The following is a 13,827-nucleotide window of genomic DNA, read 5'->3' on the forward strand; positions in this document are numbered from 1 at the left end:
GATCACCTTAAATAGCTGCTGCAGTCATCCGCGTGTGAATGGGTAGATGTGACCTGTGGTGTGAAAAACAGACGAGAAAAGTGCTATTCAAGCTCTAGTCCATTTACGATTAGATGGTCTTTGTGTTAAAATGTAAAAACGATAGATTGACTATTTTTGTTATAACAGATTTATTTAAGGGTCCATTCATATTACCATACTTTTTTGACAACATGGCTCCTTGTTTAGAAATCTAAAACAAATGTGTAGTGAAGAGTACTTAAAACTCACTTTGGAAAAGGACAATACAGGAACATTTTTGTCTCCAAATATCGAAGTGGAGAACTAAGTGAAGAACTAAGTGCACTGCACAATTGGTTTCAGAAGAGAATATTAAGCATTATTGGGTATGCATTGGAAACCATTATTGAGCTCGCCCCATGCAACTCTATTTCTTTTTTCATCCAGTTGAAAAAAGGGAGCTTGCACATCTCTGACTCTAAAGACATTTACAATTTTTTTTTTTTAAGGAAATCAGATTTGTGAGTGTTTTTAAGTGAAACACACACTGTGCCATGAAAGGCATTACACCACTCAGGTGTCATTAACAATTCAAGTTTGAACATAAAGTATATGCTGTATATATCAATAAATGAATATTATATTGTATGGTGGATCAAACATTTTATTGCATCATAAATGCAGTTCTTTGAAGTTTGCTTATGGAGTCAAATGTAGGTCAATATGCCATGCTTTCTTTACAACTCAAATGTCTTGATTATATTAAGGCTATAAGTTCTGCATAAAATTGACTAATTAGAGAGTGAATCATTTGACTGATAGGTGCTGACTGACTCTTATTGCGATTTGCAAGGAGGCTTGCCTCAACTCATTTAGTAATAATGGGCTCAACCTTTGGACTCTCTTTTTTTACTAAGGCTTAAATGCAATGAAAACAATCTCTATCTTATCGTCAACTACATAACAATTGTTCAATCCCTATTGGTGGATAAATTGTGCTGATATTCCAATACCGCCATGACTTTCAGCCCTTCTCTCTGAGTAGCACACTCATCCTCTCTTTGTAGCCTTTATATAATTGTTATATTTAAGTCGCGTCCTAAGGTTTCACTGTATCTCTGAATTATTCTGTCCAATGTACATATGATGTATTTATGATAACGGTTTAATGAAGACCAGTACAGATCTTCTTAAACTCACCAAGGTCTCAATGTCTCTTAGCAACAGAACTCACACACAAGTCAAATATTGCCAGGTGAACATTATGCTCCCATTATTTTGTCTTTCACACTTAATCTCTCTCACACACACACACACACACACACACACACACACACACACACACACACACACACACACACACACACACACACACACACACACACACACACACACTTTTTTCTCCTTTCTTCTGTCGCTGTTATTGATGCACATTTGTTCACACGGTTCTTTTTTTTTTTACCCATCCTTTTATAACTTCCTAGTTTCCTTCCATTTATGAACCCATACAGCATGATGTTTTTTTTTTTTTTTTTTTAATATGGTGGGAGGTTTAATGGAACTCTTCTGATATTACATCCAGTTCTTTTTATGGCTTTAAAATGTGAAGAGCCATTGAATGTTCATCCTCTGCCATCAGTGCCACTTCAGATGATCATTTTGACATATCTATTGTTTGATTATAAAAGGTCCAACATACATGTTAACACTGTAAAGCTGGTAGGGGTGTTCTTAAAATGTGTTCCATTGAAATACTTTTGGGGTTTTTTTTATTTATTTTTTTAAAGAGGTTCAATTTCCCATTTGGAGTAAAACATGTATTGCTCCACAACTTTTTTCTCATAATCGCGAAATATTTTTGTCATTATTTGAGATGGTTTACATTGTACAAGATAAGTTAGTCTGGGGAAAAGTTGGACTTCAGTTGATAAAAACCTTGGTGATAAAGTGTCATTCAGCATTTTGAAATAAGCTTGTATTCATAGGGCCTTATTTGACTACATGACAAGAGGCATATTCATTAAGTAAACATCCATTTCTACTGCCAGCAAGCATGTTGACGCTCCACAGACATCATAAAATGTATCAACATCAAACTGTGATAAAACTAAGCTTTAAACTAAAAGTATTTAATTTTTCTAGAATCTAACCCAATGAAAAAGTAGGACATTTGGTGCTCAGAATGGCATTGAGGTAGACAAATACCCCCCAATGTTCAAAAACAGCTAAATGTTGTCATGTTTCAATAGAGATATGGTTCCTCCAACTTAATCAAATTGGGCTTCTAAGAAATGGTATTCAATTCATCTCCACACGGTTTTCTCATTCTAATAGGATATTTTTGTCAGAACAACATAAGTTTTTTCAGTTATATGATTAAAAGTTAAGTTATAATGTGGAAGCTTTTATGGTCACAGGTTGGTTGTATCCAGTACAAGAAAAGCAATGTTCGATAAATAGTTTTAGTGCAGGAAACTAGGTTTGAAGAAAGAGCCTTGGAAATGATATCCACGATCTGCAGGGGAGAGGAGTGGGTTATGGGGTTGTAAGGGGGACTGGAGAAGGGCGAAGTGAAAGAAGAAGAGAAGGTCAGGCTGTAAGTCAGTAGGAGGGCAGGTTGGGTATCAAGGTCATGGTGCAGGCACAATAAGCAGCCTCCACAGCTACATGGACCCACAGCTATAATAAAGAGAGTTTAAGAGAGTTGACTGTCTGCTGCTGTGGACCTGCCTGACTCCAACTGCTACAACTATTAATATCAGTCTCACACAGAGAAGGCTTGTGTTCATCTCAGTAATCTGTGAGAAATGTGTGCCCCCCTTTGAGAATATTGTACCAGCCATGACTGTTATTACATCTCTTATATCCGTCCATCCATCCATTTTCCACCGCTTGTCTAGGGCTGGGTCGTGGGGGCAGCAGTCTTAGCAGAGACGCCCAGACTTCCCTTACCCCAGACACTTCCTCCAGCTCTTCCAGTGGGACCCCGAGGCGTTCCCAGACCAGCTGAGAGACATGCCCGGAACACCTCTCTAAGGAGACGTTCAGGATTCATCCAGAACAGCTGTCCGAGCCAAAGTGTGATGTTACAGAGACTGGTCAGCCATGACAGCCTCTGCACATCGAAAGACTTAAGATACTCAGGGCGAATCTCATTTACCCCCGGTGCCTTGCGACCAAGGAGCTTACACCTCTTATAATTTCTATAAACGGTGACGTGAATCTAAGTAACTGCTACAAATAACATTATCACTCTTCCCAATATCATTGTCTTTACACTTGCTAATGTTAATATTCTTTATTTCTGCAATCACCTCTATCTCACTTTCTATGCAAAGCACAGTTCAGCATGAGTCTAGTTCTGCTCGAGGTTTCTGCTTGGTAAAAAACAGCTTTTTTTCCTTTTCCAGTTGGCAGCAGTGAGCTAGTTCATGTTGAAGTCAGGACACAAACTAAGATAACAGATATCCCCATCAGTGACTGTTTTCCAAGCCCAGAAGACTGTATGCCACCACATCTTCTCCAGGTGACAGCGGATCAATTACGACTGATGAGCCAAAATGAGCATCTTGACTGTTGAAATAAAAAATGTTGCTGTCCACATTCAACCTCAATACCAAGTTTTACTTCACATTTCAATGGATTAGATTTCATGGCATGTGCAGTAAGTCTGTTGTACATTGCAACAAATACTTTGCATCATTGGCTAGCTTTCTCTGTCTCTCTCTCTCATTTGTGATCGCGTATGTTCTTATTGAAACGTCCTAAATGAATTTGTACAGTTTTTGTTCTTACTATGCCATTTAATGTTGACCGCACAGCTAGCCACTGCTATGTCAAAGCAATATGATACTGACTGTTAATCAGACCAGTGGGACAACTGGATGCTGAGCTGACTGTGGATTTAAACTTTTCAAAAACTATTTACAATCTGAGTCAGTTTCATCAATCATCACTAATGTAATGCAGAACAATTCATAAAGTCTTAAAATGTTTAGAATTGTTCTGGGGTTTTATTCCCTTTGCCAAACCTGCCAGTATAACTTTAAGTCTAATGAGGGGGGAGGGACAGGGTAAAAACTGGAAACTATTTGAGACTTAGCAGCTCTTACTGCTTCAGTAATAAAACTCTTTGGAAATCTATCTTAGGAAGCAAATGACAAGCAGTGATAACCTTTCTGAAAAGGGTGGTGTTTAATGAGGCATGTCTTGGATTAACTACGGCATTAGAATGCAACGATAATCCATTAACTGCTACAAGGGAAGGGAATAGAGTGAAAGCTCAAGAAACAAATAACAGAAGTATTGAGCATTTAGAAATCTAGCAAATTTCCTTTCAAGGTTTTATGATCTCTGAGGTGTTTATGAGGCGTCTGTGGTTCGTAGCAAGAACATTTCAGCAAGTTTGAGGTCACCACAGTAACACAAGGCTTATACACCTCCACTGATAGTCATTTGTGTAATATGTGCAGGGAGCCACTTCGCTGGATCCAAGCAATTGGGGGGAAAGTGCCAAATCATTAAGTTATTTAATAGTTCATTGAGTCTCTACAGTTGGCTGCTAATTAAACAACATTCGATCAATGTGAGAAGGGGGAGACAGTGGATGACATTAAGTAGATGAGGTGGTCTTAACCCCAGCAAACTGCTAGGATCAACTGATTGGCAATTAATGTTCTCACCAGCTGGCAATGATGAAACCTGCTGAAATGACTTTGAAAGCTCAAACTTTACAACAATAATGACATTGGAGCTTATCGGCTTTCTGTAGACTGAAGGCGAAATAACACATGCTTAAAGCAGATCTTTCACACAGACCTCTAAGACTGCTACCGTCCAGTGCAACATCTACCTAAATAGGGGTTGCTACGGAAAACCTCCTAACTAACTAATGCCTGGTCCACACAGCAGGATTTTAAAATTGTCTGCCAATTTCCCAAACCTTAGAGAAATAGAGGTTTCACAGTTTTGGTTGCACAGTGTGTGGCCACACGGCAACATCAACACACCACTCACAAACCAATTTCACTCGCGAACATCCCCTGATCAGACGGAATATCTCGCAAAACCTCTTGAGATCAAACATGTTTTGATTTTTGGATTCCCCACGTTTCCTCGCCACCACGTCATGACGCTTTCTGATTGGCTACGCATCACAATCAACAGCCTCTTACTCATTTCCCCCACGATGAGAAATCTGGCCAAAACAATCCAACGTGATGAATATCCCCGATTTGAGATCTGAGCAGTCCCAGCATCCTTCCAAACAGATGAGAGCAGTCTTAACACAGCAAACATGCCAGGATTAGTTTATAAGATTATTTTACGATGATCGAGGCGACTTTAAGATTATCGGGAGGGGAGAATCGGGGCCAAAATCGGCCTAATTATCCTACCGTGTGAACCAACCTTAAGATAACACCATCAACAGCTCTCAGACCGCCGATGGTGGAGGGTCAAATGCAGGGGCCTTGCATACTTATAAACAAAATTTAAGTTTAATCCTTGTCACATTATAGTCAATGAGTATTTACTGCTGGGAAAATGAACTCAGGTAACTGGGATCCCAAAAAAAAGGCCAGTAATCAAGGCTTACAGAAAAGTGATTTCTGAGCACATAGGTCTCCGCAGGGTTGATTCTGTATTGATCTAAAACAGGGCAGTCCCTTGAAACAAGCTGAAATGTCAAGCTGGCGGGATGCTGTCTGCAAAATATGAAAATCTGCTAGTTATCTGTGATTATAATCAAAGAATGCCATCTCATCTGGTGTCTACAGGCAATTAGCATGTTGATGGAAATATGTCAGATGAATCTAATTAATTTCCTTATGGACCTTGATTAGATAGAGAAATAGTTGCAATCCAATACATTCAGTAGATTAACAGAGAGCAGGTTTATTATGCTTTTTTAAATTAAAAAAAATAAATAAATAAAAATCACGTTTTCTTTAATGGATCTACATGAATGAAAATGGTTAAACAACAATAATGGTATATCTATTGCCCCTACCTGTCTTCTATAATAATTAGAGGGAAAATGAAAAAAAAAAGCATGTATAAAGTGCATAAAATCCTAAAATGATGTTCACTCTCTCTGTCACTTCTGTCTCTTTGATCTTTATCTGCCTAGTTAAAGAACTCAGCCAAAAAGAGAAAAGTCCTCCTTCATCAGCTGAAAGAAAACACATCCCAAGATGGTAGACATGAAGTCTTGCACGAGCTCTCTCAGCCATCCCCTGAGACCCTTTACTTATAGCCATTAAGAAGGATTGGGCTGAGAGGACTTAATCAAAGTTAGAAGAAGTGAGAAGTGGTACATCAGAAACGGAGATGGATGAGAGGAGATGCAGATCTGGGATGTTCCTAAGCCAATCTGTGTTCACTTAAAGGTAGAGAATGAATTGTGGTGGGTGAGAGAGCATGCTTAGAAAGAGAAAGAAAACAATATTGCCCGAGGAATCTGCTGCTACTCCTGAACCTTTTCTAATACATTTAACATTTCCAGGGAGAAAAATCAATACCACAGGAGGTGACTTCCCTGTGTCACTGCTAAATTGCTAAGATCATGATGCTGGTATGAAAATGTTACATTGACAACAGAATTGTCAAAAGGTTAAAGACAATTCTGCAAGATCAACATGTTTTATCTTCTTTGTGTAGAAAAATGAATATATGTTGTATTGTCATGTTAATACAACACACTCAATTAATGTTCAATGAGGCTCTGCCCACCATGTTGGCCCACCATGGATTTTGGCAACAAAGCTTATTGACTGATGACAAACATCCTTGCACCATGATCATCTTGAAAACCCTTTCTGCAGTTCCACTGATTACTTGGCTGTAGTATAATGTCTCACATTTGGTACAGCGACTAGCTTCAGAAGTGCCTTTCCTTGTTATTTGGCACTGTTGTAAATGTTTCTCTTAATGACATTCTCCATTTTAACTATCATAAAAAAAACACAAATATCCTTGACAATGTAATGATTTCATACACTCAACAAAAATATAAACGCAACACTTTTGTTTTTGCTCCCATTTGTCATGAGATGGACTCAAAGATCTAAAATTCATTCCAGATACACAATATTACCATTTCTCTCAAACATTGTTCACAAATCTGTCTAAATGTGTGATAGTGAGCACTTTTGCTTTGCTGAGATAATCCATCCCACCTCACAGGTGTGCCACATCAAGATGCTCATCAGACACCATGATTAGTGCACAGGTGTACCTTATACTGCCCACAATAAAAGGCCACTCTGAAATGTGCAGTTTTGTCTCACAGCAAAATGCCACAGATGGCGCAAGCATTGAGGGAGCGTGCAATTGGCATGCTGACAGCAGGAATGTCAACCAGATCTGTTGCTCGGGCATTGAATGTTCATTTCTCCACCATAAGCCGTCTCCAAAGGCGTTTCAGAGAATATGGCAGTACATCCAACCGGCCTCACAACCGCAGACCACGTGTAACCACACCAGCCCAGGACCTCCACATCCAGCAGGTTCACCTCCAAGATCGTCTGAGACCAGCTACTCAGACAGCTGCTGAAACAATTGGTTTGCATAACCAAAGAATTTCTGCACAAACTGTCAGAAACCGTCTCAGGGAAGCTCAACTGCATGCTCGTCGTCCTCATCGGGGTCTTAACCTGACTCCAGATCGTCGCCGTAACAGACTTGAGTGGGCAAATGCTCACATTCGATGGCGTCTGGCACGTTGGAGAGGTGTTCTCTTCACGGATGAATCTCGGTTTACATTGTTCAGGGCAGATGGCAGACAGCGTGTGTGGCGTCGTGTGGGTGAGCGCTTTGCTGATGTCAATGTTGTGGATCGAGTGGCCCATGGTGGTGGTGGGGTTATGGTATGGGCAGGCATCTGTTATGGACGAAGAACACAGGTGCATTTTATTGATGGCATTTTGAATGCACAGAGATACCGTGATGAGATCCTGAGGCCCATTGTTGTGCCATACATCCATGAACATCACCTCATGTTTCAGCAAGATAATGCACGGCCCCATGTTGCAAGGATCTGTACACAATTCTTGGAAGCTGAAAATGTCCCAGTTCTTGCATGGCCAGCATACTCACCGGACATGTCACCCATTGAGCATGTTTGGGATGTGCTTGACCGGCGTATACGACAGCGCGTACCAGTTCCCACTAATATCCAGCAACTTCGCACAGCCATTGAAGAGGAGTGGACCAACATTCCACAGGCCACAATTGACAATCTGATAAACTCTATGCGAAGAAGATGTGTTGCACTGCATGAGGCAAATGGTGGTCACACCAGATACTGACTGGTTCTGAGTCCCCAGACCCTCAATAAAGCAAAAACTGCACATTTCAGGGTGGCCTTTTATTGTGGACAGTCTAAGGTACACCTATGCACTAATCATGGTGTCTGATGAGCATCTTGATGTGGCACACCTGTGAGGTGGGATGGATTGTCTCAGCAAAGCAAAAGTGCTCACTATCACACATTTAGACAGATTTATGAACAATGTTTGAGAGAAATGGTAATATTGTGTATCTGGAATGAATTTTAGATCTTTGAGTCCATCTCATGACAAATGGGAGCAAAAACAAAAGTGTTGCGTTTATATTTTTGTTGAGTATATGTTTATGATGTGAATGTCTGCTACTTCATGCCAGTTTCTAAGAACTAGTGTTTTGCCTGTTACTGTGGCAAGCTCTAAAAACTACTTAAGGCCAATGAGCCTTGGATCCATTGCTTTGGACATGAGCCAGTCAGAGACATTTATTGGAAATGCAGCAAATTCAAAATCTGCTGTTGTTGGAGTGTAACAAAATTATGGTGTGAAATTTACGGGAACTAGTTTCAGCTTCAGACTGTAAAATCTGGTCTCTTAACATTGTTAAACCTCCTGCCTGAAGTTACAGTGGAACACATTCAACTCCTGTAGCTTCACCCTGTATCAATTTGATTTCATACTTGAACATTTACCTTGCAGGCTTTAGGGGTTATAAGCATGCACTTAAACCATTTAGTCCCAAATGACTAATTAGTGCAGTAAAAGTATAACCTGCACACATGTGGACCTAAACGGTTTGCTTTTGTGATATACAGTATATATAATGCTTAAATTCTGAAAAAACAAAAACAAACCTGCCATTCTTGTTAGTTAAACTGTTACATTTTTGTCCATGCCTCTGCTCGTGTGGTATATTAGTGACTCAACATGATAATAAGTGAACCGGACTGTGGTGGGACAACAGGCACAGCAGGGTGTGTGGGCAGGGAAAACTAAGCAGTCAGTGCAGTTTTGGGTCAAGCTGTTGCATTTAATATGAAAAATAAAGAATTAGAAATGTTGTAGGATATTATGTGGAAATAACAGGTATAAACATAGCTTTGTCTGTCTGTTTGCATTAACTAGTTACTCTCCAGTTAGTGATTAATGAGAACTGAAATGAATGCATGGTAAGCTGGACCTGGATGTGAAGCGCTTGTGGTGTGTGGATTACATGTATTTGGATTGTTTGACAAACATCTTTAATAGAGTGAGATATTATTTCAAATTGTTAAGCATATCTGAAATAAGATGCAAAGCCACGTTCATTTACATACATGCTGTGATGTCACTGAATTTGTGTTTGCCGCATGTGCGCATGCGTGATAATAAAACTGGTCTCCGTCAAGAGCTCCGACCAAAGAAGCAGGTGTGCTGTGTTTTTCTTCCCTAACTAAATAAGCTAGTGATAGCTTGCCATCTCTGATGACTGTAACCACGCAAGACTGCTGCAAGGATGTCTAATGCTACAGGTTATGGGCCCAGTCATGCAGGTCATAGATGGCACAGACTTTTATTCGACGGCGAAGAGAAAAGTTACGAGTTATGGGAAACGAGATTCCTCGCGCACATGGAGTTACGCGGCCTGAGAAAAGTTATTTCGGAGAGAAGTCCAGAAATAGCCCAAGTGGACGGAGAAGCTCTAGAGGAGGATGAAATAAAGAATGGAGAGGCATATGCAGAGCTGGTGCAATGCCTGGACAACAAAAGTTTGTCGTTAGTGATGAGGGATGCTAAACAAGATGGAAGACGAGCATTGGAGATCCTTCGCGAACACTACGCTGGAAAGGACAAACCACGTGTTGTGAGTCTTTATTGTGAACTTTCCTCGCTGTACAAGGCTAGTAATGAAACAGTCACGGACTATATTATTAGGGCAGAGACTATTTTCACATCGTTAAGAAGAGCGGAAGAGCAAATCAGTGATGGGCTACAGATAGCCATGGTAGTAAAGGGGCTACCCGACTCATACAAGCCGTTCGTTGTGCACATCACACAGACGAATGACGTTGTGACTTTCGGTGAGTTTAAAACTAAACTGAGAAGTTTTGAAAATACTGAAAAATATGGAAGAAGTGAGTCAAATGAGGAAGATAACGTTATGATGACGATTGGGGCAGCGAGACCACGTGGGAGAGGACAAGGAAAGAAAACTGACCTAGCTAATGTTGAATGTTACACGTGCGGTAAAATGGGACACATGGCGCGGGCATGTCCGGACGACACCCAAAAGAGGAGAGAGGATCGTCGGCGGGACACACCACAAAGAGGTCGAGGTCGAGGGCGCGGCCATTACCACGCCAAGCGAGCTGATGAGATGGATAGAGATCCTATATCGTTTTGTTTCAAAATGAATGACGGTCACACAGTGCAAAGAAACAAGAAAGGCCTAATGGTGGACTGTGGCGCCACATCACACATGATCAACGACGCCACAAAGTTCAAAGGGATTGATAAAAGCTTCAGACCGGAGGACCACGTAATTGAGCTCGCAGATGGAACCAAGGTGAATGGGATAGCGAAAATGAGAGGAGATGCAGACGTCTACTTGCTGGACAGTAAGGGACGAAAAGTGAAGGCAACGCTCAAACAAGCACTTTACATCCCATCATTTCCACAGAACATCTTTTCAGTCAAAGCGGCCACAGCCAACGGAGCAGAGGTGCGTTTTAAGGATGGTGAGGACTGGCTGGTGCACAAGGATGGCACCAAGTTTGAGATGGATGTGTTTGGTAAGCTGTATTATCTTAGCACAGTAAATGATGAGAATGTTGATGAAGTGCATGTTTGCCATGATATGCATACTTGGCATAGGATACTTGGTCACTGTAATTTCGATGATGTTGCAAAACTAGAAAATGTGGTAAAAGGGATGTCAATTACTGGGAAAAATGACAAGTCCGATCACAACTGTGAAATTTGCACACAGGGCAAGTTTACACAAAGCCGAAACAGGCAGGCAGACGCCAAGGCTACAACCACACTTGAGCTGGTGCACACAGATTTATGCGGTCCAATAGAACCAGTAGGTAAAGATGGGCATAGGTATGCAATTGCATTCACTGATGATTACAGTGGAATGGTTTTTCCATACTTTATCAAAGCAAAGAATGACACGACAAAAGCTACAGAAAAATTCATAGCAGATGTAGCTCCATTTGGAAAAATAAAATGCATACGGTCAGATAATGGTACAGAGTTTACCGGGCAAGAATTTCAGTCTCTACTTAGGCGGAATGGGATAAGGCACGAAACAAGTGCACCCTACTCGCCTCATCAGAACGGAACAGCTGAAAGAGGTTGGAGAACCTTATTTGAGATGTCGCGCTGCATGCTATTGGAGAGCAACCTCCCAAAGTTTTTATGGACTTACGCTGTACAGACAGCAGCTCAAATACGCAACAGGTGTTACAGTAGGCGGCTAGAGCAGACACCTTACTGTGTCTTCACAGGGAAAACGCCTAATTTATCCCACATGCAGGTATTTGGCTCTGAGTGCTATGTTTACAAGCAGGAAAAGAAGAAGCTAGACTCGAGATGCGAAAAGGGCATATTTGTAGGCTATGACAAATATAGTCCAGCGTACAATGTGTACTATCCTGAGACAGGAAAAGTCCTCAAACATAGGCTGGTGAAATTCATCACTAAGGGTAGTGCAGACAATCAGACTCAGACAGAGAGTGACATAGGGAACGACATAGAATGTCATGATGAAGTTACACCACAAAAGGTATTAAACCAGGACCTGGAAAAGAGAGAACCAGGTGTACAGGATGTAAAAGTAGAGGAGACTATAGAAACTGGTCTGACTCAAGCAGACAGTGTTCAGAGAGAACATGGGGAAAGAAGATATCCTACAAGGCAGAGGAATGCCCCAGATTATTTAAAAGAATACCAATGTAAAGCTGAGTGTAATGGTGATCTTGAAAATGTAGATTATTTCTACAGGGTGACTTATGATGTACCTAAGACATTTAAAGATGCTATGGAATCTGACGATTCAAAAAGGTGGGCTGATGCAATGAAAGACGAAATGGACTCTTTGAAAGAGAATGAGACCTTCACTCTGACTCCACTGCCAAGGGGCAAGCAAGCAGTGGGAGGTCGCTGGGTTTATGCTGTGAAAGAGAGCCCAGATGGATCTGAGACTTGTAAAGCCAGATATGTGGCAAAGGGATACGGTCAAGTGGAGGGCATTGATTACAAAGAGACATTTTCACCCACAGCCAACATGACCTCTGTTCGAGCATTGATGCAGGTAGCAGTGCAGGAGGACCTTATCCTGCACCAAATGGACGTGAAGACTGCTTACCTACACGCTCCAATGGACTGCGAAGTTTACATGGAGCAACCGGAGGGTTTTACGGTCAAGTCAGAAACAGGTGAACCACTAGTGTGTAAACTGAACAAGTCGCTGTATGGTTTAAAACAGTCCGGGCGTAACTGGAACATGTTACTACACGAGCACCTTACAGATAACAGGTTTACACAAAATGATGCTGACCATTGTGTCTACAGAAAGGAGTCTAATGACGAAAAAGTAATACTATTAGTGTGGGTGGATGACCTAATCATAGCGGCGAGTAACAACAGGTTACTTGATGAGGTAAAAGATATGTTGAAAAGAAAGTTCAAGATGAAGGATATGGGTCTACTTAAACACTTCCTGGGTATTGACTTTAAACAGAATGAGGGAGAGGTCAAAATGACTCAAAAGAGACACATCGAGAAGATGTTAGAAAAGTTTGGCATGTCTGAATGCAAACCACGGTTCACATCATGTGAGCAGAAATTAAGCTTTGACAATGAGGGTGAGATCATTGATCCAACAGGCTATAGAGAGATTGTCGGAAGCTTAATATACATTATGACATGTACAAGACCTGATATCAGCTGGGTTGTTGGTAAGCTATCACAACATCTAGCAGAACCCAAACAGCAGCATTGGACTGCAGCAAAGCACCTACTAAGGTACTTGAAAGGCTCTGTGGAGCAGGAGATATGTTTCCAGAGGTGTGAGGCAGGCTTAAAGCTTGAGGGGTATAGCGATGCCGATTGGGCAGCTGACAAAAATGACAGGAGGAGCACAACTGGATATTGTTTCAGCTTATCTGAAAACGGTCCAGTTATATCTTGGAAAAGCAGGAAACAGCCAACGGTGGCTCTATCCACATGCGAAGCCGAGTACATGGCACTAGCAGCCACTACTCAGGAGAGTATGTATCTGGTACAACTGCTTAAAGGAATGGATGGTAGTAACCAACATGTACCTGTTAAGATATATGAGGACAACCAGGGGGCAATTGCTTTGTCCAAAAACCCAGTGTGCAGGCAAAGAAGCAAGCACGTTGATATAAAATATCACTATGTACGGTCTGCTCACACAGAAGGGAAAATTTCTATTGAATATTGTCCTACTGCAGATATGGTAGCTGATGTCTTCACCAAACCAGTGATAAAGGCAAAATTTGAGAGGTTCAAGCAATATTTATTCAGGGAATAA

The 13,827-nt window shown here is 41.1% G+C and overlaps 1 protein-coding gene across 1 annotated transcript; it reads left to right on the forward strand.

Moving 5' to 3' along the window:
- Positions 1-9,894: 9,894 nt before the first annotated feature.
- LOC306834224 (uncharacterized protein) lies at positions 9,895-13,827 on the forward strand (the record flags this gene model as incomplete). Its single annotated transcript, XM_079360060.1, has 1 exon — positions 9,895-13,827. One exon carries the CDS (start codon positions 9,895-9,897, stop codon positions 13,825-13,827), a length of 3,933 nt encoding a protein of 1,310 aa, XP_079216186.1.

This window comes from Symphodus melops (genome assembly GCF_947650265.1).
Source record: "Symphodus melops genome assembly, chromosome: 13".
Lineage (NCBI taxonomy): Eukaryota > Metazoa > Chordata > Actinopteri > Labriformes > Labridae > Symphodus > Symphodus melops.